At 37.2% G+C, this 22,771-nt stretch overlaps 1 protein-coding gene across 3 annotated transcripts in view; it reads left to right on the forward strand.

Moving 5' to 3' along the window:
- The window catches only part of GMPS (guanine monophosphate synthase), a 78,562-nt gene extending 56,123 nt beyond the window's left edge, over positions 1–22,439 (forward strand). For all 3 annotated transcript variants that reach the window (XM_021069704.1, XM_013982155.2, XM_021069705.1), the window contains exons 11-16: positions 1,218–1,333; positions 4,553–4,678; positions 8,492–8,607; positions 12,032–12,162; positions 13,663–13,835; positions 14,881–22,439. In XM_021069704.1, the coding sequence (XP_020925363.1) occupies positions 1,218–1,333; positions 4,553–4,678; positions 8,492–8,607; positions 12,032–12,162; positions 13,663–13,835; positions 14,881–14,982 (764 nt within the window). In that variant the 3' untranslated portion in view covers positions 14,983–22,439. The remainder of the gene's footprint in view (positions 1–1,217; positions 1,334–4,552; positions 4,679–8,491; positions 8,608–12,031; positions 12,163–13,662; positions 13,836–14,880) is intronic.

Below are 22,771 nucleotides of genomic sequence, written 5' to 3' on the forward strand. Positions count from 1 at the left end.
ACCTACACCATAGCTCATGGCAACGATGGATCCCCGACCTGCTGAGTGAGGCCAGGGATCAAACCAGCATCCTCATGGATACTAGTAGGATTTGTTTCCATTGTGCCTCAAGGGGAAATCCCAGATGGTTTTTGAAGAAATTTATCATCTTAGGAAATATCTTAGTTGAAGCAAAGGAAAGGCTAGGTAGGGAATAAAAGTTATTTTCAGTGCCTGTTGTATATATTTCTTTGAATAAATATCCATTATTTGTATATATATTTAAATGTACCATCCTTAGGATTGGCATGAATGTTGCCATCAGATGAGAAAACCAAGATATATATATATATTTTTTATTTTTTTTTTTGCTTTTTCGGGCTGTACTTGAAGAATATGGAGGTTTCTGGGCTAGGAGTTGAATCAGAGCTGCAGCTGCTAGCCTATGTCACAGCCATAGCCACAACAACATAAAAGCTGAGCCAATCTGCAACCTATACCACAGCTCATGGATTCTTAACCCAGTGACCTGGGTTTGTTAACTACTGTGTCATAGCAGGAACTCCTAGATAGTATTTTTTTTTTTTTTTTGGTCTTTTTTTTGCCATTTTCTTGGGCCGCTCCTGTGGCATATGGAGGTTCCCAGGCTAGGGGTCCAAGCGGAGTTGTAGCCGCCAGCCTATGCCAAAGCTACAGCAACTCGGGATCTGAGCCTTGTTTGTGACCTACACCACAGCTCACAGCAATGCCGGATCCTTAACCCACTGAGCAAGGCCAGGGATCGAACCTGCAACCTCATAGTTCCTAGTCGGATTCGTTAACCACTGAGCCATGATGAGAACTCCGATAATATGTTTTTAGTAAATATTAATAAATAGTGTACTTTGAAGAGTTCCCATTATGGCTCAGTGGTTAACAAACCCGATTAGCATCCATGAGGTTGCTGGTTCGATCCCTGGCCTTGCTCAGTGGGTTAAGGATCCAGTGTTGCCTTGAGCTGTGGTGTAGGTCACAGACTCAGCTCGGATCCCGAGTTGCTGTGGTTCTGGCGTAGGCCGGCGGCTATAGCTCCTATTTGACCCCTAGCCTGGGCACCTCCATATATCATTGGCCCTAAAAGACCAAAAAGACAAAAAATAAAAATAATGATAATAATATACTTTGAGGCTTTTTTAAAATTAAAGTTTTAAATTAAACATAACTTTTACATTAAATACCATTGCTGCTCTTCTTTTTAGGTCCTGGCCTGGCAATAAGGGTTATATGTGCTGAAGAACCTTATATTTGTAAGGATTTTCCTGAAACCAACAATATTTTGAAAATAGTAGCTGATTTTTCTGCAAGTGTTAAAAAGGTACTAATTTACATTGAATTTATATGTTATAAACACTTTAAACAGACATAGTCAGTACAAGGAGTTGAATGCTATTTACAGTGTTGTACTCTGGTATTTACAATGAATTCATTATGGTTTCATTATTTGAAATTCAGAGTAATTTAACCTTTTTTAAAAATTTTATTTTTTTAATTTTTTTGCTTTTTAGGGCCACACCCACAGCATATAGAGGTTCCTAGGCTAATCAGAGCTACAGCTGCTGGCCTATGCCACAGCCACAGCAATGCCAGATCTGAGCTTCATCTTTGACCTACACCACAGCTCATGGCAACGCCAGATCCTTAACCCACTGAGCAAGGCCAGGGATCGAACCCACAACCTCATGGTTTCTAGTCGGATTTGTTTCCACTGTGCCACAACAGGAACTCCTAGTTTAACCTTTGAAATGACTATGAAGAAAGTCTAGAGACACTCTTAAATGCAGACTTCTTTTTCTAGACATTCCATATATTTTAACAAATTTGATACCCTGAGCCCCTAAAAATACTGGATATAAAATACTTTAAAACCCCCTTTCATGTGTAATTGCAACAAAGTAAGGGAAATCATTTGATTTCTAAAGATACAGAAAAGCCTCCAATTACTCTCTATATTTGGTGCCTAAATTTATAATCTGTGTTAAAGAGGGGTTTAGTTGGTAGCACTTCTAGGTGTCAGGCAAAAAGCAATGTAAATACTTTTTGGAGTATCTTTAGCCAGGCCTCAAAAGAATTCCCATTGAGGAGTTCCTGTTGTGGTGCAGTGGTTAGTGAATCTGACTAGAAACCATGAGGTTGCTGGTTCGATCCCTGGCCTTGCTCAGTGGGTAAAGGATCCGGCCTTGCCGTGAGCTGTGGTGTAGGTCACAGACTCGGCTCGGATCCCGCATTGCTGTGGCTCTGGCATAGGCCAGTGGCTACAGATCCGATGAGACCCCTAGCCTGGGAATCTCCATATGCTGAGGGAGCAGCTCTAGAAAAGACAAAAAAAAAAAAAAAAAAAGAATCCCCATAGATAAGAGTTTCAGTATATATGAGCTTACAATTTAAAAAAACCCTATAAAATATATATAAAAGTAAGGCACCATGAATGAGATCTAATGAAAAAAACTAGGAGAAGATCCTCAAGCATTTAAGATATGGAATTGGAATTAGAAGATGGACAATATATAAAGTACAGAGAATTAAAAGAAGCAGTTGATAATAACAACAAGGTATATGATGAGAGACTGAAAAATGACTGGGGAGCTTTGAAAAAAATTAATTCTAGAAATGAAAATAACTGAAATTAAAAAGAGCTAGAAAGAATTAGTCAACCTGAAGACAGATGTTAAATTATCCAGAAATTGGAACAAAGCATCATAGAGAAAACATGGCTAGAACATGTTAGAGTGAGAATGCCATCTTTAATGTGTTCAGAAGGAGATAATAGACAAAAGTATTTGAATTCCCCCACACTGGTGAAAGACAGAATGCTTTAGATTCAGCAAACACAGTATATCCCAGCCAGGATAAAGGAGAAGAATTTGACACCTAATAGGCATGCCTGTGGAAACTACAGACTGCTAAAGACAAAACAGCTGCAGAGAAAAGAACAATTTTCACATAAAGGAAACACTGTTAACTGAAAGCAATAGTAAAAGCAGGAAGAATTTAAAGGACCTAGAGAAAATAATTGTGAACAATAGTGAACTGATAAACTCTCAAAGAACTAGGGCAAAATAAAGACATTTTCAGACAAACAGAATCTACTACCAAGAGTCTGTTACTTAAGGGACTAAAGGCAGTGGTTCTCAACCCTGGCTGCATATTTGATTCAACAGGGGGAACTTTTGTGTTTTATTTATTTATTTATTTTTTATGTTTTGCTTTTTAGGGTTGCACCTGTGGCATATGGAAGTGCCCAGGCTAGGGGTCTAATCGGAGCTGCAGCTGCCAGCCTTTGCCATGGCCACAGCAATGCCAGATCCAAGCCGCGTCTGCAGCTTATACCACAGCTCACGGCAATGCTGGATCCTTAACCCACTGCGCGAGGCCAGGGACTGAACCCACAACTTCATGGTTCCTAGTCAGGTTTATTTCCGCTGCGCCACGAGGGGAACTCCAACAGAGGGACCTTTCGAAGTATACTTGGTTAGGCCTTTTCTCCCTTGATGTGGGTTAAGATCTAAGCATACCTAATAATTTCAGTATTCAGCTAGGGTTGAGAACCACTGTTTTAAAGAAGTTATTTTAGGAAAAGCAAAAGGATCCCCATTGAAAAGTCTGAAATACAAGAAGGAATCATAAGCAAATAAAATGGTAAATGGATAAAATTAAGCAGAAATAGACTATCTAAAATGATATAAATTTTGGTGTTTATTTTTAAAAAATGGTATAACATTATTATATAGCTAAAATAGCATAAAGTACAAGGGGATTGATTGGAGTTGAAGCATTCAAACATCTTTGTTTTGTTTGTCAGATGGACAGAGGAATTGATTCTCTTTTTCTAAATATCCCCACTTAAGGGGAACTGCTAAAAAATAAAAGTAGAGTGTTTAACCTCAAAATGGGAAATGAGTTAGGAGCAAGCATCATTTCAGAGGAATGCAAAAAAAAAGAGAACGAAACGTAAAAAGTGGGGCAAATAGAAACTACTGAATAAAATAGTAGGATGGAATTCAGCTGTATTATTAACATACAATAAAAATAACTGTCTTTAGTTAGGACATAAATTATCAGCTAGATTGAGAAGTAAAATCTAACTATAGTCTGTTTACCTAGGGATAGAACGAGTGAAGGTAAAAGAACAGAAAAACATGTACCAGGGTGATAAAAGTAAAAAAAAAAAAAAAAAAAAAAAAGAAGGAAGTAGGTGGAGATAGATTTATTTCCGAACGAAGTTGACTTTATGGCAGAAAGTTTTATTAAAGATTAGGAGAAAGTCCAACTCACATTGAGGTGTCCCTTCGGGTGACAGAGAATTAAAGCCTCCACATATGTAAATCTGATCTGTATTTCTTGTCTGAATATTTAAGCCCTGGCCCTCAGGATTGAAATTTGGACATGCTACGTAAGACACAAATCAGAGAGAAATACCAAATAGAATCTATCACTATAAACCAGAAAGTGTAGATTCATAAGATAGTAATAGGTACCAAAAGAGTGAATACCTTATTTCTTGAAACCCTAAGAAATATGTTTTTGGTTTTCCTAGCCACATACACTATTACAAAGAGTCAAAGCCTGCACGACTGAAGAGGATCAAGAGAAGCTGATGCAGATTACAAGTCTGCATTCACTGAATGCCTTCTTGCTCCCAATTAAAACTGTGGGTGTGCAGGTGAGTTGTCTGTTCTTTGACTTGTGACATGACTTTTTGCTGCTGTTTCAAGTAATGTTGAAGTAGAAACGACTTAGGGAAATGAAATATGAAAATGTATACATCAAGTTAAAAATGTAAAAAGGCAATATTTTATAGAATGTTTATGAAGTGAATAACGTAATAGGAACTACATCTTCAGGGTGAGATTTTGTAGTTTTGGAACACTTATCATCTGTAACCAAAAGTAAAAGTTCAAAAAATGATTTGTTATAGGATTGGCTTGCTTCTGCTTTGAAGGACAGCCACTCAGAGGTCATATCCTCATTTATCCTTCTTGATATACTTTATGGCTTTAGAAGTCTTTAACTACAAGAAAGCTCCCAGATGAACATGTTACACCATTTAGGTCTTGTACTCAGCTTCTGTATTTCTCAAACCAGTGTCCTCTGCCTCTTTGGTATGTCCTCTCTCTCTTAACTGTGACAATGTACAACTAACATTTTCTATATTTATTGTCTGTCTTTCCAATTGTAAAAACATGTGAGGAAATACTTACAGTTCTAATTTTTGAAATGCTTTTCACAAATAGCTTATATTGGAAATCTTATCATGGTGCAGTGGAAATGAATCCGACTAAGAACCATGAGGTTGTGAGTTTGATCCCTGGCCTTGCTCAGTGGGTTAAGGATCCGGCATTGCTGTGAGCTGTGGTGTAGGGTGGTGTAGGTTGCAGACGCAGCTTGGATCCTGAGTTGCTATGCCTCTGGCATAGGCCAGCGGCTACAACTCCGATTCCACCCCTAGCCTGGGAACCTCCATATGTCTTAGGTGCGGCTCTAAAAAGACAAAAAATAAATAGATGGATATTATGTTCTTTATGATTATCAGTTGAGTTTCGGGAGAAAAAAGCTTGGGAGGCTGGGGAAGAGGAAGCTTTCTTTTCTGTCTGATTTAGCATTTGAAATTAAATGAAAACTAAAAAAGGTGTCAGTAATTCATCTTAAAATGGTATGAGTACTAGCTGATGGGTTAAATGCGTTTATAATGTTCTCTTGTATTAATGTGTGGAAAGAAATCTGTTTTAGAAATTGTTCATCTCAAACTTAATATACTCTTTTTCCTCAACATATGAATCTGAGCCCTCCTTTTATTTTTAATTAAAATATAGTTGATTTGCAATGTTACTTTGATTTCTTTTGTACAGCAAAGTGACCCAATCATACACAGTTCCCTGTGCTATACAGCAGAACCCCAATGCTTGTCCATTCCAAATGTAACCATTTGCATCTACCAACCTCAAACTCCCTGTCCATGCTACTCCTTCCCCCTGACCCCATGGCAACCACAAGGCTACTCTCCATGTCCATGGTCTCTTTCCATTTTGTAGATAGGATCATTTGTGCCATATTTTACATTCCACAAATAAGTGATACCATATAGTATTTTTTTTTCCTCTTTCTGACTGACTGACTTCACTTAGTATGAGAATCTAATTCAATCCATGTTACTGCATATGGCATTAGTTTATCTTTTTTTGTGGCCGAATAGCATTCCATTGCATATATGTACCACATCTTCTTCTTTTTTTTTTTTTTTTTTATCTTTTCTAGGACTGTACCCGGGGCACATGGAGGTTCCCATGCTAAGAGGCTAATCAGAGCTATAGCTGCCAGCCTACGCCAGAGCCACAGCAACTCGGGATCTGAGCCTCATCTATGACCTATACCATTACCTCACAGCAGTGCCAAATTCTTACTTAACCCACTGAGCAAGGCCAGGGATCAAACCCACAACCTCATGGTTCCTAGTCAGAATTGTTAACCACTGAGCCATGATGGGAACGCCTGTGCCACATGTTGATCCATTCATCTGTTGATGTCAGTGGACTTTCATCTCTCCAGATAAAAATCCTGATTCCTGGTTAGTATAGCAATGAAGTTTATTTTCTAAATATCAAGATAAACAGAACATGTAAAAAAAAATCAAAATGTACAGTGCATTTAAAAGTACTTCTCCCTATTTCTGCCCTTCATTTAAATATTACTTCCAGAAATATTTTAGAAAGAAAATGAGAGGGAATTATTGACATGTTCATCACCTTTTATTTTAACTGAACATTATGAACTTACCTTTTTAAAATTTTTCATTTTATTTTTTTAGTTTTTAATTTTTTTTTTGTCTTTTTGTCATTTCTTGGACCGCTCCCGCGGCATATGGAGGTTCCCAGGCTAGAGGGTCGAATCAGAGCTGTAGCCACCGGCCTATACCACAGCCACAGCAACACGGGATCCGAGCCGCGTCTGCAACCTACACCACAGCTCACGGCAACGCCAGATCGTCAGCCCACTGAACAAGGGCAGGGACCGAACCCGCAACCTCATGGTTCCTAGTCGGATTCGTTAACCACTGCGCCACGACAGGAACTCCCAAATTTTTTATTTTTTGTCTTCTGTCTTTTAGGGCTACACCCGCGGCATATGGAGGTTCCCAGACTAGGGGTCTAATGGGAGCTGTGGCTGCCAACCTATGCCACAGCCACAGCAACGCCAGATCCAAGCCACGTCTGCAACCTACACCACAGCTCATGGCAACACCAGATCCTCAACCCACTGCACGAGGCCAGGGATCGAACCCGCAACCGCATGGTTCCTAGTCAGATTCATTTCTGCTGCGCCACAGCAGGAACTCCATGAACTTATCTTTTTACACCATTTCAAGTAGATTCTTAACTGCTGCCTCGTGTTCCATGTATGATTATACCATAATTTTCTTAGCCATTTCTCTGCAAAGGGCATTTAAACCATTTTCACTTTTTCGCTCTTGTCAACATGTCTTTGAATAATGTCTTATTTCCTCAAGAATTATTCATGTTGGGAGTTCCTGTCGTGGTGTAGTGGAAATGAATCCGACTAGCATCCATAAGGGTATAGGTTTGATCCCGGCCTCGCTCAATGGGTTGTTGATCCAGTGTTGCTGTGAGCTGTAGTGTAGGTCACAGACGTGGCTTGGATCCCATGTGGCTGTGGCTGTGGCTGGCAGCTGTAGATCTGATTTGACCCCTAGGCTGGGAACTTCTGTATGCCACAGGTGTGGCCCTAAAAAGCAAAAAAAAAAAAAAAAAAAAAAAAATTATTCATGTTTCAGTAATACTTCCTTGATTAAAGTACATGTACATTTTAGACTTTAATAGATAACTTTTAGCATTCAAGTAGTCTGAATTCCCATATTTTGATATACTGTATATTGAATTATCTAATGAATCTTTTAAATTGTTTTTCAGCGTAATTTTTTAAAAGCAAATTACTTTGATTAACAAACAGGACAAAGGAAAAGCGAATCAAAATTATCGCTTATTTTATTCACTTAGTTTAAAATTAAATTTCTTAGCTCATTTAAAAAAATTGATAAGTAAATATTTATGAAATTATTTTTATCTCTGACTTGAGAATCCTTTATCTGGCTAATAAACTTGAGCAGATCTTGTCTGCCAAAATAAGTGTGCCAGCTATCTGCAGTTGGGCAGGTATTTGGAATGAAATTCTGGTGGACCTCCCATTTATTTATGTTGAATAAATTCTTGAAATTACCGTGACACTTTTGTTTCTGTCTGAACTGATTTAAGTAGAATTAAATAGGGGATTTTAATTTGGGATTTATTTATATCATTAGCAAACTATCCATTTATATATACTTTTATTCAAGTACATTTTTGTTTGGAAAAAAAGCAACAAAATTACTATTAATGGTGTCACTATGCATGATATATTTTCCAGTTCATCTCTTAATTTCTGTGAAACCGTTAGGAATTATCAATCGTGTTTTTATTTTCAGGGTGACTGTCGTTCTTACAGTTACGTGTGTGGAATCTCCAGTAAAGATGAGCCTGACTGGGAATCTCTTATTTTCCTGGCTAGGCTTATACCTCGCATGTGTCACAACATTAACAGGTGTGTTCTGCAAGGGTGGGGGGGTGAGATATAATGGAAGGATGTGTTCTTCCAAGGTCTTCCCGCTGTTGAAAGACCAGTGGCTGAGTGTAGATACGTACAAGTATGCACTTAGGTGATAATCCAGCAGATATTTAATAATATCTCGTATTTTGTCCCTTTGTCACAATGTAGTCATCTGCTTATTAAAAATTTTTTTTGTGTAAGTGAGAAATAGGGTTTTTCATTTTAGTATGAAATTTTAAAAGACTGCTTTAAAAATGTCTTCCCAATTAGCACCTTACACTATTTGTTTTGTGATAACATACGTTATTCCAGAAGGATTGGAAAAGTTGTATAGGTTATAGAATTGCCATTAGGGACTTGGCCAATAAAATAATAATCCCAGAGTAAATCAGAAGTAGGCGGATATGTCAGATATTACTAAAATAACTGCATTAAATGTATAACTAATTTTGAATTTAGTTTTTCAGATCCAGTTTTCCTTTAATTTACACATTAATTGCTTATGTTGGCTATATCAGCATCTGATTTATAATCTATGTGTAATACTCAGTTGCATTGTCTCATTTACAGTTCAAAAATCTTACTCATTTAGTACCAGATTGCTAATTAAATGTTCTTATTTCACAGTTGTTCACTCTTTTGTATTTTCTTCATGGATATTAGTTAACAAAAAGAATTACCTGAATTTGTTTTCTCAAATTAGCTACAGAAATTACAAACATACCTGTTGGTGTGCACTTAGCAGGATGTGTGTATTTCTACACTGGCCTGTTGGTGTGGTTTTTAAGACAAGGAGTTAGAGGGAAGTCACATTTTTACTGAAAGGAACATGGCCTGTAAAAGACTTGCTTAGATGAAGCAAAGGCCCCCAAATACAGAAGAACCTTTAATATACTGAGAAGAGTGAATTATTGTAATGATGTTTGTAATTGCCTGTATTGAATGGAGAAAATTGGTTAAAATAATGATTCATAATTCATCTCTGAAAAAATGCTAATACCTAAATTAACTAGGTTATGCAGAAGACAGAAGATTTCTTTTCACTGAGTTTTACTAAGTTTGGTTCCACTGCTTTTACTACGTATTTAGTAGGTTTTTAGGTTTTTCGCTTTACAACATTCTAGTAGTTTCATCTGTCTTTTTGTTGTTGTTGTTGTTGTTGTTGTTCCAGAGCCACACCTATGGCATATGGAAGTTCCCAGGCTAGGGGTCCAATTGGAGCTGCAGCTGCAGGCCTATGTCAGAGCCACAGCAATGCCAGATCCTTAACCCTCTGAGCGAGGCCAGGGATCAAACCTGCAACCTCATGGTTCCTAGTCAGATTCGTTTCCATTGCGCCACAACAGGAACTCCATCTGTCTTTTTTGTTTGTTTCTTTTGCCAAAAGCCACTCACCTTGGTTTAAACTTTATCTCTGTCCTTTTATATGCTGATTTCTCTGCCTATCTTCCCCCCACCTTTGTCTCTCCCTCCATTCTTAACCTTTGTCTCTCCCTCCCCAAGAAAGAAAAAAATAGTCTAACAACCAATAAACAAAAAAGGAGATTTTATGAACCTAGCAAGTCCTTAAAGAGTCTTGGAATTCCCTATATAGTGCAATGGGATTGGCATCGTCTTGGGAGCACTGGGACTTAGGTTCGATCCCATAGTGGGTTAAGGATCTGGTGTTGCTGCACCTGTGGCTTAGGTTGCAACTGTGGCTCAGATCTGATCCCTGGCTTGGGAACTCCATGTGCTGCAGGGCAGCCAACAAAGGGGGGGTGTGGGGGAGGAGTTTTGGTCATGGGTTTAGCCAAAAAAAAAAAAAAGTTGGAAATATAGGGATATGGAGTTCCCTTGTGGCACAGTGGGTTAAGGATCCAGTGTTGTCACTGCAGCTGCTTGGGTCATGGTGAATTTTGATTTCTTTGCCAGAGTCTTTTTGGGAGATGAAGTTTAAACAATTAAAAAAAAATCTTTGTTTTCCCCCCCTAATTTGCATAATGGAATCTTTGTATAGAGAGGAACAGTTACTTTGGTATGGTATGGAAGACTGCATATTACTGTACTTTCTGTGACCACTCTTGTTTGAACAAAATAAGACAAAAGGAGCAAGTTCGTGGCATTCTTTTGCCTAGTTTTTCCTCTAAGGATTGTGTATGAGCTCTAGGAACTGTATTGTTTAGAAGTGTGGCTTACTTTTTATACATGGGACAAAAACCTTTCAGCTACAGTATGTTTGAAAGAAGGCAATTAAGTATTTGGTGGTAGTGGTGGTTTTGATCCCATCCATGTTCTTCTCTTGGGTATGTTTTAAGTATAAAGAAAAAAAATATTAAACTTAACTGTGGTAGTTGCAGGTGAGATTTATATTCTTTGCTAAAGACAGATAGGGCTAAGGAAAAGGGACAGTTGCCTACTGACTGGAGTTGAATTGGAAAAGGCTAAGTGGCACTCATATCTCTACCCCTACAGTCTCTTGTTTTCTGGGTGAAAGTTGCAGAACAGAGTCCCCAAACCAGTTATAAGATTCCCTTTGAGTTGTAATTATTTGATCTTAATTTCCTCAGACTGTCTTCCAGATCCTTTTATTTACACTTGCAGTATATCTTCATAAGTTTCAAATGGACATATACTTGAAGCAGTAGTGAGTCATTACTTTTCACAGGAAATAATAGGATGCCAAGTCATACTTTAGTGACATTTTTAAGAAAGTAGAAATAAGAGTCTTTCTTTGAGATCAGTGTTTCCCAAAGTGGAAAAAAAAAAAAGATTGAGCTGATGGTCAAGTAAGTTTGGGAAATGCTCTGTAGCATCATCCTGTAGGTTTCTAGTGCATATTAGCATATTACAGTTTCTGAGGTTTTGTCATAATACCCATTTATTTAATTCATTGTTTCCCCAGCCTTACTATAAGTCTGCCTCTTCCTAGTTTCTGGTGTTTGTTGGCACTTTTTGCCATGTGACAGTGTAACTCCAGTGTTTGTCTCCATCTTCACATCTCCCTCTTTTCTCCCTGTGTCTGTGTTTCCGTATTTCCTTTACAGCCACAGTCATTGGCTTAATGCCCCCTCCGCCCAAATCATTATGACCTTTATCGATTATATTTGCAAGTACCTTATTTTCACCCACAGATTCCAGATGGACATGAAGTTGTGGATACTCTTTAATCCAGTATATTATATGGAAAGAGGATTGTGATAATCACACATATCTTTGCACATTCTGAGATACTAGTGTTTTCTAGAGAATATATTTTGAGGAAGATTCATTATACATAGAACCCTTCTATAAACTTAATATCCTATCTTACCCATTTGGGGATTTAAAGTAGGTAAGAAAGGGGCTTAAGAAAAAATGAAAAGAATGTTATTTTTTTGTGCTTTCCTTCTTATATTAAAATTCAGTTTCTTCGCACTTTTTACCACCCCACCTCCAGAGTTGTCTATATATTTGGCCCACCAGTGAAAGAACCTCCTACAGATGTTACTCCCACTTTCTTGACAACAGGGGTGCTGAGCACTTTACGCCAAGCTGATTTTGAGGCCCATAACATTCTCAGGGAATCTGGTAAGTTGCCCATTTTGTTTATCACTGCTCTAACTAGATTTCAGGATCTTGGCATTATGATTTCTAGTAGGAAGATTTATCTTTCAGTTTTATTATTTAATTCTGTGGGTAGTTCTTTGATATTACCTTATCTGTATAAAATTTATTCACCTTTGTGGTCATTTGCACACATGCACAGAGTGGCAAAAAATTTAAGTTGCCTAACTTGGATGCTCCCAGCTGAGGTTGAATAAGGCAGTCATCTGCCTTCTTGCTTTAGCTCTCTTGCTGTAAACATGTGTCCTTTTTGTAGCCTATTTAACATCTTTTTTTTTTTTTTTTTTTTTTGGGTTTTAGTGCTTTTTGTTGGTGATTTCACTGTTTAAAATGTCGCTCAAGCATGGTGTTGAGGTGCTATCTAGGCTCCTAAGCCCAGGAAGGCTGTGAGTGCCTTATTAAGAAAATATGTGTGTTAGATAAGCTTCATACAGGCATGAGTTATAGTGCTGTTGGCTGTGAGCTCAATGTTAATGAATCTATAATAAATATTGAGTAAGGTGTCTTTCAATAGAAACACATAAGGAAAGGTTATGTATTTATCAGTTGGTGAAGATGTAATGACCAGAGGCTTACAGGAACCTAACTCTGTATTTCCTGTAGGAGTAGTTGTTCATTATTTTCTAAGTCAGTGCCTGTAGTACAGAACATAACTACCATGAATAATGAATAGACTTTATATATATATATCATATCACTGTAACATATCACTGCAGTAATCACATTCTGTTATTTGTATTTGTGATTGAGTTTACTTACAATGCAATGAGAGTAACTGAAAACTGAATGATGACAGTTTTAAGAAGTGGTGTCTGGGTGTGATTTTATGTATTGTCTGGGAAGATTTTTTTTTTAATAATAATATTTTATTTTGAGAATAAGACACTATGGCATTTAAAAAGTGAGCCCTTACTTGAATCAAGTTAAGCTTGGCAATGCTGTAAAACTTTTTAAAAAATCATAAAACCCATTGCAGCATTGGAGCACATGATCTTGAAAGGCTAGAGGATAAGAAATCTCCCTCAGACCACAATTTCTGTTGAGTGTTTTAACAAGCTGTGTTATATAAGAGATTACAGAAAAATACCCTATTGAGAATGAACAAAACTCACCATATTAAGCACAGTTGATATTCAAGGTGTTAAAAAGTCACAATATTCATGATAGTTTTTTTTTTTTTTTTTTTTTGCTAAAAGAGAATATTTTTCACATGCACTGATAAGAATCAAATGATTGATAAGGCACAGAAATTATAAAATAAGATCTGACCATAAACAGTGATTAATGCAAGAGAGAAAAGAGGCAGCTTCCTTGAAAAATATAAAATAAAATATCTGTTCTTCTTTTAGTAAAGAGTCTCAAGAATTCAAAAACTCATATTTGTCTGGGAAGATTTAATTGAACTGGGTTAGAGTACTTTTTCTATGATATGATTGGGTCTACATGTTAACTTCCTTCCTCTAGGGTATGCTGGGAAAATCAGCCAGATGCCAGTGATTTTGACACCATTACATTTTGATCGGGACCCACTTCAGAAGCAGCCTTCATGCCAGAGATCTGTGGTTATTCGTACTTTTATTACTAGTGATTTCATGACTGGTATACCTGCAACCCCTGGCAATGAGATCCCTGTGGAGGTAATTTAAACATTTTTTTCCCCTAATGTACATTATTAATACTTTATACATTTTATAATGTGAATGGAATAGGCTATGACAATGTTGATGTTTCTGAGGTTGGTTTTCTGTTCATAAGATAGGCTCTTATCTTTTTAATCTCCACGTAATTGATTGTTTAATACACTGTAGTAGAAAAAGGCCTCAGATTGATTAAACCTCTCCAGATGTCTGATTACTATGTGGAGAGTAACCAGCTCTAATCTATCATTTTATTTAATCTTGCCAACCTCTACTTTATAAATAGTATTTTCCGAGTAAAGAGAAAAGCCCTAGGAGTGAAGAAGACTTTACCAGACATAAGGATGAGATCTGATGGCATTGTGGCCAGGCACCATGAATTTCATAATGCTGTGATTATTATCAATTGCAAATTTGATCACTATCTTTCTCTCCACTAGAGTGTTCCAAACAAGCTATTTGCATAATAGCAAATGAAAATCAAAGTGGACCACTGCTCCAGGTCTCTACTACAGGACTCTGATTATAGCTAGATAGTTGGATTGGAGCATGTGGCCTAGAGTCTCTTTTCCCTTTGGGCCACATTTACCATGTCTCTGGCAAGTCAAGTGACAAGGCTGCTTCTTGTATACACGTAGCAGTGGTTATTATAACCTTGCATTATGAGCCACCTTGGTGGCCTCGGAGTTGGAAGCCACAGATAAATTTGTGGAATGTTGTCTTAAACCCATAAAATCATAAGATTGGATGCCACAGAAATGTCAGATTGCTATATAATGCTTCTAAACATTTGTTAAGGACCAATAGCAAATGACTTGCAGGCTGGCACCTGTTTGCCTATTGAACATTGAGTAGTACTGAGTTTAAGTCACTTATATCTATAGAGGGTCACTATATAAATTAATCAGAGACTATCCCATATACCTGGAGGACAGTAGTAAAAATAGATTGCATTTTAATTTCAGATTACAAAGGCAAGACTTCTAGGTCTGTTGGACATGCAGTGAACCCTGGCTCTTTATTTATAATCTTTGTTTTGTAACAGGTGGTGTTAAAGATGGTCACTGAGATTAAGAAGATTCCTGGTATTTCTCGAATTATGTATGACTTAACATCAAAGCCCCCAGGAACTACTGAGTGGGAGTAATAAACTTGTTCTGCTAAAGTACCGTGTGCAGTTTAAATTGATTAGAAACCTTTCCCAGTATTGACATGCAGTACTGTCAAAAGAGTTACTGGAGCAACTACTTCACATCTGAGTTCTCTGCAGCAAAAATCTATGGCTTAAGAGCTGAGTTGGGGATAACTAAAAGGGACTGAAGAGTTTGTACGGGTATAATCAAAGCACCATTGCCTACACTCAGACTGACACTGCTTTTGCCTTTTGCCTTTGCCTCTGCCTCACTTGTTATTTATGTATAAACTCGCTGTTACTATTGATGTCTCTGTCAATGAAGATGTATGAAGGTAGGTAAGTTTGGGGGCTAGTAATGGACTTCTGTCCCCTTGCCAGTTTCTAAGAGATGTTGGAAACATCTGCTGTTTACCAGTGTGACTTAGTATGTATAACTTTTGGAGAATCTGAGTTTCCCTGTAAATAACCTTATTCCTCCAAAGATCTGGGAAGGGGGTCAACATATCAGATAAAGGTATAGGTGGACTGTTCCAGCCACTTTTGTGGGACACTGGAGCTATAAAATGGTAAGCTACTTTAAGATGGAAAAACACCAGGAATTTGGTGAAGTACTTTGAATTTTATGTCATCACAGCCATGGGAAGAAGGGACTATGAATAGTCTCAGTTTAAAATGTTTTCATGGAGTTCACGTTGTGGCTCAGTGGGTTACCAACCCGACTAGTATCCATGAGGATGCAGATTTGATCCCTGGCCTCACTCAGTGGGTTAGGGATCTGGCATTGCTATGAGCTGTGGTGTAGGTCACAGATGAGGCTCGGATCCAGCGTTGCAATGGCTGTGGCATAGACTGGCAACTGCAGCTCTGATTTGACCCCTAGCCTGGGAATTCCCGTATGTCACATGTGGGGCTCTAAAGAAAAAGCAAAAAAAAAAAAAGAAAAAGAAAAAGTTTTCAAATCATGTTTCATGTTGCTCACTGTCGACCTGTTCATTAGTAAGGAGCTTTATCCTTCAGCCTTATATTGCCAACTCTCATAGACTTGGAAAGGAAGTTTCTGTTCTCTCCCCAGAAAAGGCTGTCTTTGGTCTACCTTAGATAAATTTTGAGCATTTAATCTTGTTTGGTCAGAAGCAGCTCCAAGATCACAGAAACCACCATACATGCTCACAGCTTACAAATGCTTGCCTGTGTTTATATGATCTAGTGAAGGATTGTAAAATGAGCGCTTAGATGTAACCTGTGGGTAGGCTTATTACCCTCTGCTCAAAAGTTGTGACCAGTCTTGGTCTATGCAAAGTATTGCCAAACTTTGTACTCCTTTCTACTAACTGTAAGAGAAGAGTCACTAACTGGGATAAGACTCTGCCACTGATTTCTAACAGAATGCTTACATTCATGTAATCACGATAAAAATAGATAGTATAGATTTAAATTCTGCAGCCATTTCTCTCAATATTTTAGCTGATATTACTTTAAAAAATGTTACCGTGTTTTTCTCATACCAATTCCATCTCAGGTTGTTACCTCTAATTTTCAAGATCTTTTATATTATCCAAGTATACAGTTTTGTTTGGGATTGAATATTAGGTAAAACAATAAAATTTTGCATGGCAGAAGTCTTTCATTCTGGTTGGCCCAGAAGATAAGAAAGCTATGTTGCTGGACTAGCATGGGAAGAGCTCCTGTCTATTGTTAACAGATACCTGTATCTGAAAGAAAGGAGTTTTGACTTGTATAAAACTTGAAGAATTCATTCTCTGTCCTAATGTTAAAGTACTCATTATGGCCTTTTGCAAAGAGGGTACATTCATGGTTTAGCCTTAAGAGATTTGGAGTCATGTTATTTTAGAGCTGGAATAGGAAACTTATAAAAGGCTTGTAAACATTTGTGTTTATATGAAAAGAATTCCTCTTCTAGTAGAAGTGTCTTATGATTTTGTATTCAAGGAATCTAGGAAGAATAGATAGTGGGACTTTTTTCTTAAAGTATTTTCTGTGGGACACAGAGATAAAGGGCTAGGTGGTCATATAAGTTTGAAAAGTGCTGCTCACTTGTTCTGTCTTAGAGATTTATGGCATACATTATTTTCAAAGCTCTGGGAAATTTTGAGGTTAGAAACAAATGTTAAACTTTTTAAATGTAATGTTTTCCTCGCATTTGCTCACTAAACCCCTTTATATAATCATTCTTAAAACTGGAAAAGTGGTTTCTCCAAAACACATCTAGACGTGATATAGTTTTTTAAATTCAGACATTTCCTAATCTTCAGTATCCTCTCTTCTTTCGCAAAGCACTTTTTGCTTTGTGCCATGTGGTATTACTCTACCTTCACAGTATTTCATCTGAGGACCTGAAAAGAGTCAAGCTTGCAGTTCCATTTTACAGTTAAGGAGATAAGCTCAGCTTTAGGTAATTGTTACCTAAAGAGTTTCAGAATTAAATACAGGATTTCCCAGTTATTCTTTTCTTTAAGTGAATTCTGACATCTAAAGTTATATAAAGTTATGGGATGGTTTTTTTGTTTTTTGGCTTTTTTTTGTCTTTTGTCTTTTTAGGGCCACCCTCACAGCATATGGAGGTTCCCAGGCTAGGGGTCTAATCAGAGCTGTTGCTGCCAGCCTACGCCAGAGGCACAGCAACACCAGATCTGAGCTGCATCTGCAAGATCCTTAACCCACTGAGTGAGGCCAGGGATCGAACCCACAACCTAATGGTTCTTAGTCAGATTTGTTTCTGCTATGCTACGATGGGAACTCCTAAGGGATGGTTATTTTTGACTAAGGCTAGAAGAGTGGCTTCCTGTCTAATAACATTCATCATTGGTCATCCTTGGCAGCTTATTACTGTATTCCACTTAACCACTTGCCTGGGACACCTCTCTGTCTAATAAATACATTTTGTTTCTTTGTGTCTAGCAAGGCAGGTTAGTGAAAGCATCATTTATTCCTAAGATTGGTAGGCAGCATGAAAGAAATTTCATGAACCAAATACCTTGTCCCACTTTCATGGCCCCATCTGTGATCATCAGTTCTATTGGAAGTAATAGCTTGGCATAATTTCTGGGGGTAGGTCTTTAGATGTATCTGGGAGATAGGGTTACCTGAATTTTCCCATCTTTTTGCTGCACCTTTATCTCTACATGCGTATTAGCCAAACAAGCATTATAAAGTTTGTTTTCTTGCTGTGTTTGGGCTTATATTCTGCTAACCTGTTTTTTTGAGTAAGTTGAATCAAATCTAGAGAGACTTTGAGGGCATTCAGATTAGGTAAATAGGACTATTCATCTTTAGTGCTTTGTGTCTTGCCTTTAAACTGCTATGTGAACTTAGTAAAGTCATTTCTGTTTTTTTACATGTAAGATTAGGCAGTCAAACTATATTTACAGCAAATTCAGCCCTAAATTCTTATTTTGTAAATAACAAGAAAATACATAGCAGCAGACAATGTAGAAGTGAGGTAGTTTTTGGTTTTTTTTTGTTTGTTTGTTTTTTTAAAGTGCTTTTAACACCAGTTGTGGCCCAATCAAAAGTAAATATCAAAGCGTATTGTAAAATCAGATATTAACCACCTTTTTTCCGAGCCTGAGGCATAGATCAAAGTTTAACCACTTGAGAGTCTTTTTTCTGTTGTAACCATGACACTTGGAAGATATTCATTAACAACGTGTTCCTGGTGACAACCTTTTTTTTTCTTTTTAAGATTTTAATTTTTTCCATTGCAGTTGATTTACAGTGGTGACAATCTTTACTGTGTGTTTTTGAAAAAGTTGGGAGAGCCTTGAGACCAGTGAAAAGTCTCCTATACTCAGTTATATACAGCAGATTGTTGGCAGAGCTAGAATCCAGGCTTTCTGCTCTCTGCATTGAAGAGGTGATGCTCCAAAGCCCTTCAAGGCAGGGCTTTAAAGGAAGTTCTCAGTGTATAATTGACCATCAGGGATAAGTATACTTCCAAAATGTTAGTCATCTTTTTTACAGTGAATGGGTGATTAGTTTCTGGAAGTAGAAATCTCAGAAATTTTCTGACATTCTCACGCCCAATGTTATTATACCTCTGTTTTTTCCTACCTTTCTCAACAACTCCCCTTTGCTACTCCCCACCCTTCTCCTGAATTCTCATTGGAATGTGGTGAGAACACACCTTGGCTTTTACCTCATTGGATGCTCCTTTCATTGGCCCCAATTAGAATTTAATAGGGAACTGAATACAACTTGGATGTCTCCACTGTTGGAAAGTACCTCTTTGTCCTTAGTAGTGTAACCACACAGGTGATATGGGAAACTAGGAAATCTTTTTCACCAGTTTAGGGCTTTGACAAATGTAATGGTGTCATCCTTGGCTCTTAAATTTCAAACGTTCCATTTAATGACAAGCACCTAACCCTAGTCTTAGGTATTGAATAGGCCCAGGTATATCACCCAATTCTTAATTTTTTCAGTTGTTCTCAACCCTGGATTCCTGTTATTGCTACTTGAGAAGTTAAGTGCATACCACCTAGTCCCCACCATAAAACCAGTTAAAATCTTGGTAGGGCCCAGCTGGAATAAATTGTTTTTGAGGAATATACATGGCCTCTTTAGTTATAACTTAAAATCTTGGTCAAACCTGTAGGTGAGAAGAGAAGGCCATAGATAGTGTTTTGCTGAATATCTGTATGGCTAAATTAGTTCAAAGCTAGGGACCGCACTCTGGAACTGATTCTACCTATACAGGTTTTCCCCACTATCAGAAAGTAGAGCTTTCCTGAGAAACCTTTTCATAAGCTAAAATGGCATAAAACAAGCAGTTACTTTAGGACACATGTTGCCAAAGATGCACAAAATAAATCCAGATAAAGCACAGATGCTCACAGACACAGTTCAAAGCTATAGCAGATGCTGAGTATGTTCCCACGGAAGGAGCTTGGCAGTGCCACTCTTGCTTCCTGGGGTGTGCTCTTCCTCAATACTAGCCCACTGCAAAAAAAAAAAAAAAAAAGCTGAATGCTTTTTTTCACTTTTTGTCCTTTTTCATAAAGGTACAAACCCTTTTCCAGTTTCAGTTTATAAATCTAGGAACTGCTGTAGGTCTTTTGCAAAAGTGAAGTGGCATAAAGAACTTTGAAAAAGGGGATACGTATACTGTGTTGTAGGCCAAACACTCCAAGGGCCTGTTTGGGAATATTGGGACAGCTCACATAGATGTTACTCCCCTTGAGCCTGTGCAGCAAATACATAGGCTTCTCTCTCAAACTTTTTTCCTACTTTTGTTTTTCATCGCAGAGGAGAAATCCACTTGTGCAGCCAAGTCTCCAAATCAGACTTTAGCTAGATTATGAAACTGAGACTGAGCTATTACTATTACTGAGCTGTTATCTCAGAAAGCCCTCTGGAGCCATGTCATTTGGATATAATGCTCTAGAGAGCTAGAGATTACCTACCTGTAACCTAGTTTCCCTAAATGAAAATCTTTTGAGCAGTTCCATTTTAATTTACCCATTTAAGGTCTTTGTTCACTGATGAATCCTGTGGCATCTTTTGGCCTTCTTAAGGACCCCTTGGTAAACAAAGTCATGAGGCTTTGGGGGTAGTTTGGCTCTTTCTTCAGTATACTAAATTCAGTAGCTCCAAAATTCTGAGTGTTCCAGGAAGCCTGAACCTCAACTAAGCAGAGTAAATGCCTTTGGAGAGTACAAATGATCAAGGTGAGTAATTTTTTTGTTTTTCACCATTGTTACACCCTTATGGTATTAAATGGAGAAGTAAATATAACCTTTTGAACAGATTTTTTTATAGAGAAATATTTTGTTAATCGGAGTAACTAGTATGGCTGTGAAGTCACTATGAATTGTGGTGTAGTGAAATGTTTCTTGAATGTTGTGGCAATGTTGGCATAAAATAGCTTTGCTGAATTAATGTGAAATGACTTTAATGCTTTTTTGTCTTCCACATATTTCATAAAAGAGGAAATGTCTACTTTTATAATTTGTTATTAAGCTTTAGGGTTCATGAGAAAGAGAAGCAAGAGCAAGAGGGTAGACACTATCAGAAAGTGGGAAATAAGAAATTGCATATGCTGTCAGAGGTTTCTGGATGATAAAATTAATCTGTTTCTCTTAGTTTTTATAGGAGGGTGTCAGTGTTTTGCCTAGAGTGTTAACAGTGGACACAGTGGACATAAAGTTTTGGGTAACTTTATTTAAATGATCAGCTAAAGGTGTTTGTGTTTCTAAAATTAAAGTCATATGTATGTACACACAGATACTTAACTTGATTTCTTGCATATTCATTTATGTTTGATCATAATTGTTCTTTGTTTTTTAAAAACATAAATTACCTGTATTGATTTAATATACAAGTTGGATACTTTTCATTGTTTGGAACAATGTTATCAGAGTTGATCAAACCTGTCAAAGTCAATATTTGTGTTAGTGAGTTACCAATTTGAAGATGAGAGGAAATAACCATTTTCACAAACTGAATTCAGTAATTACCATTAGGTGGCTACATTGCTCTGATAGCTGTGACTTTTCAGATCATTGACCCTAGTCTGGCCTTCTGCTGTCTGTGAAAACTATATTTGGTTCAAATGTATTTTGTAAAGTTTTTACAGAAATATTACCGAGTTTTTAATCTTACATTCACAAATCTATCTTTTTATCTTGAAATTTTTTTTTCTACTTCTATCAATAGCTATAGTTCACACCACAGCCAAAGTTTTTTGTTTTTTTGTTTTTGCTTTTTTTTGGAGTGTTAGTGAATTATTTTAATGAGTTATATACATCCAGTACTAGGAAAAGCAGCTAGGAAGCCCACTATTAAACCTCGCTGTTGTCCAAATTCTGTGTTGAATTCTAATTAAATGCTTTTTAAAAAAATATTTCAGGATGCTATTCCCATATGCAGTTGTATATTACTGTTGTTTAAGAAATACATAACCTGCCAACACATATACTTTAACAGTGTAGAGAAAACTGTACTTCAAAATTCCCACTTAGTGTGGCTACATTAAATAGTGACAAACACGAGAGCCTTTTTTCAAGATGCCTTTACTTAATTGCATTAGGATATTGGTACATGCTCCAAATAAGAAAAAAAATAAGTTTCAGTGGACTAAGTATTTAGCAAAGTGCAAGAAAATTCCATGTTCTGGTTCTTTTGGAAAGCAACTTCTATTGCATTGTGGATGGTTAGGATGTAATTAATTGAACTCTTATTTATAGTCCTTATTTTGTGGAGTGCCCGAGTGTACAGTGTGAGAACCATGGTGTCTCAATATTTTAATTGTTAATTTTTCTCAGTTTAGTTATCTTCGAATGAAATGTCTAAAATACACTTTTGTCCTTAATATTGAAAGAGTCATCTTTCTTGGTTTTGACATTTAAGAATTGGAGTACTTTGCAAAGATATATATTAAAATCTTCCTAGAAGTGTAGAAATAGATATGCCATATATTACATAAAGCATATGTGTGTAGAATGTGCCTACATCCAGGTGTGATGTATACTTTCATTCACTTTGGAGCTTGCCTTGCCAGGTAATTTTTGTTACGACAGAGGCTTAAAACTATTGTATGCTTTTTAGACCTATACTATGTAGTGAATATTTTAATTTACTGGATTTAGACTATGCTACATGTACTCTCTACACATTTGTTACTATATTAATTACTCTTTGTAAAACAAGGGAAAATAACCACATGTCACATACACACATCAATAATCTTTGTTAACAGTGATGGCATGGCCATCCCTTGAATGTCTTTTTTGAGTTTAGAGATGTTGTTCTGTAAGGCAGAGAGAGGGAATCAGCACAGCTC

Source organism: Sus scrofa, chromosome 13 (genome assembly GCF_000003025.6).
Source record: "Sus scrofa isolate TJ Tabasco breed Duroc chromosome 13, Sscrofa11.1, whole genome shotgun sequence".
NCBI classification, from domain to species: domain Eukaryota; kingdom Metazoa; phylum Chordata; class Mammalia; order Artiodactyla; family Suidae; genus Sus; species Sus scrofa.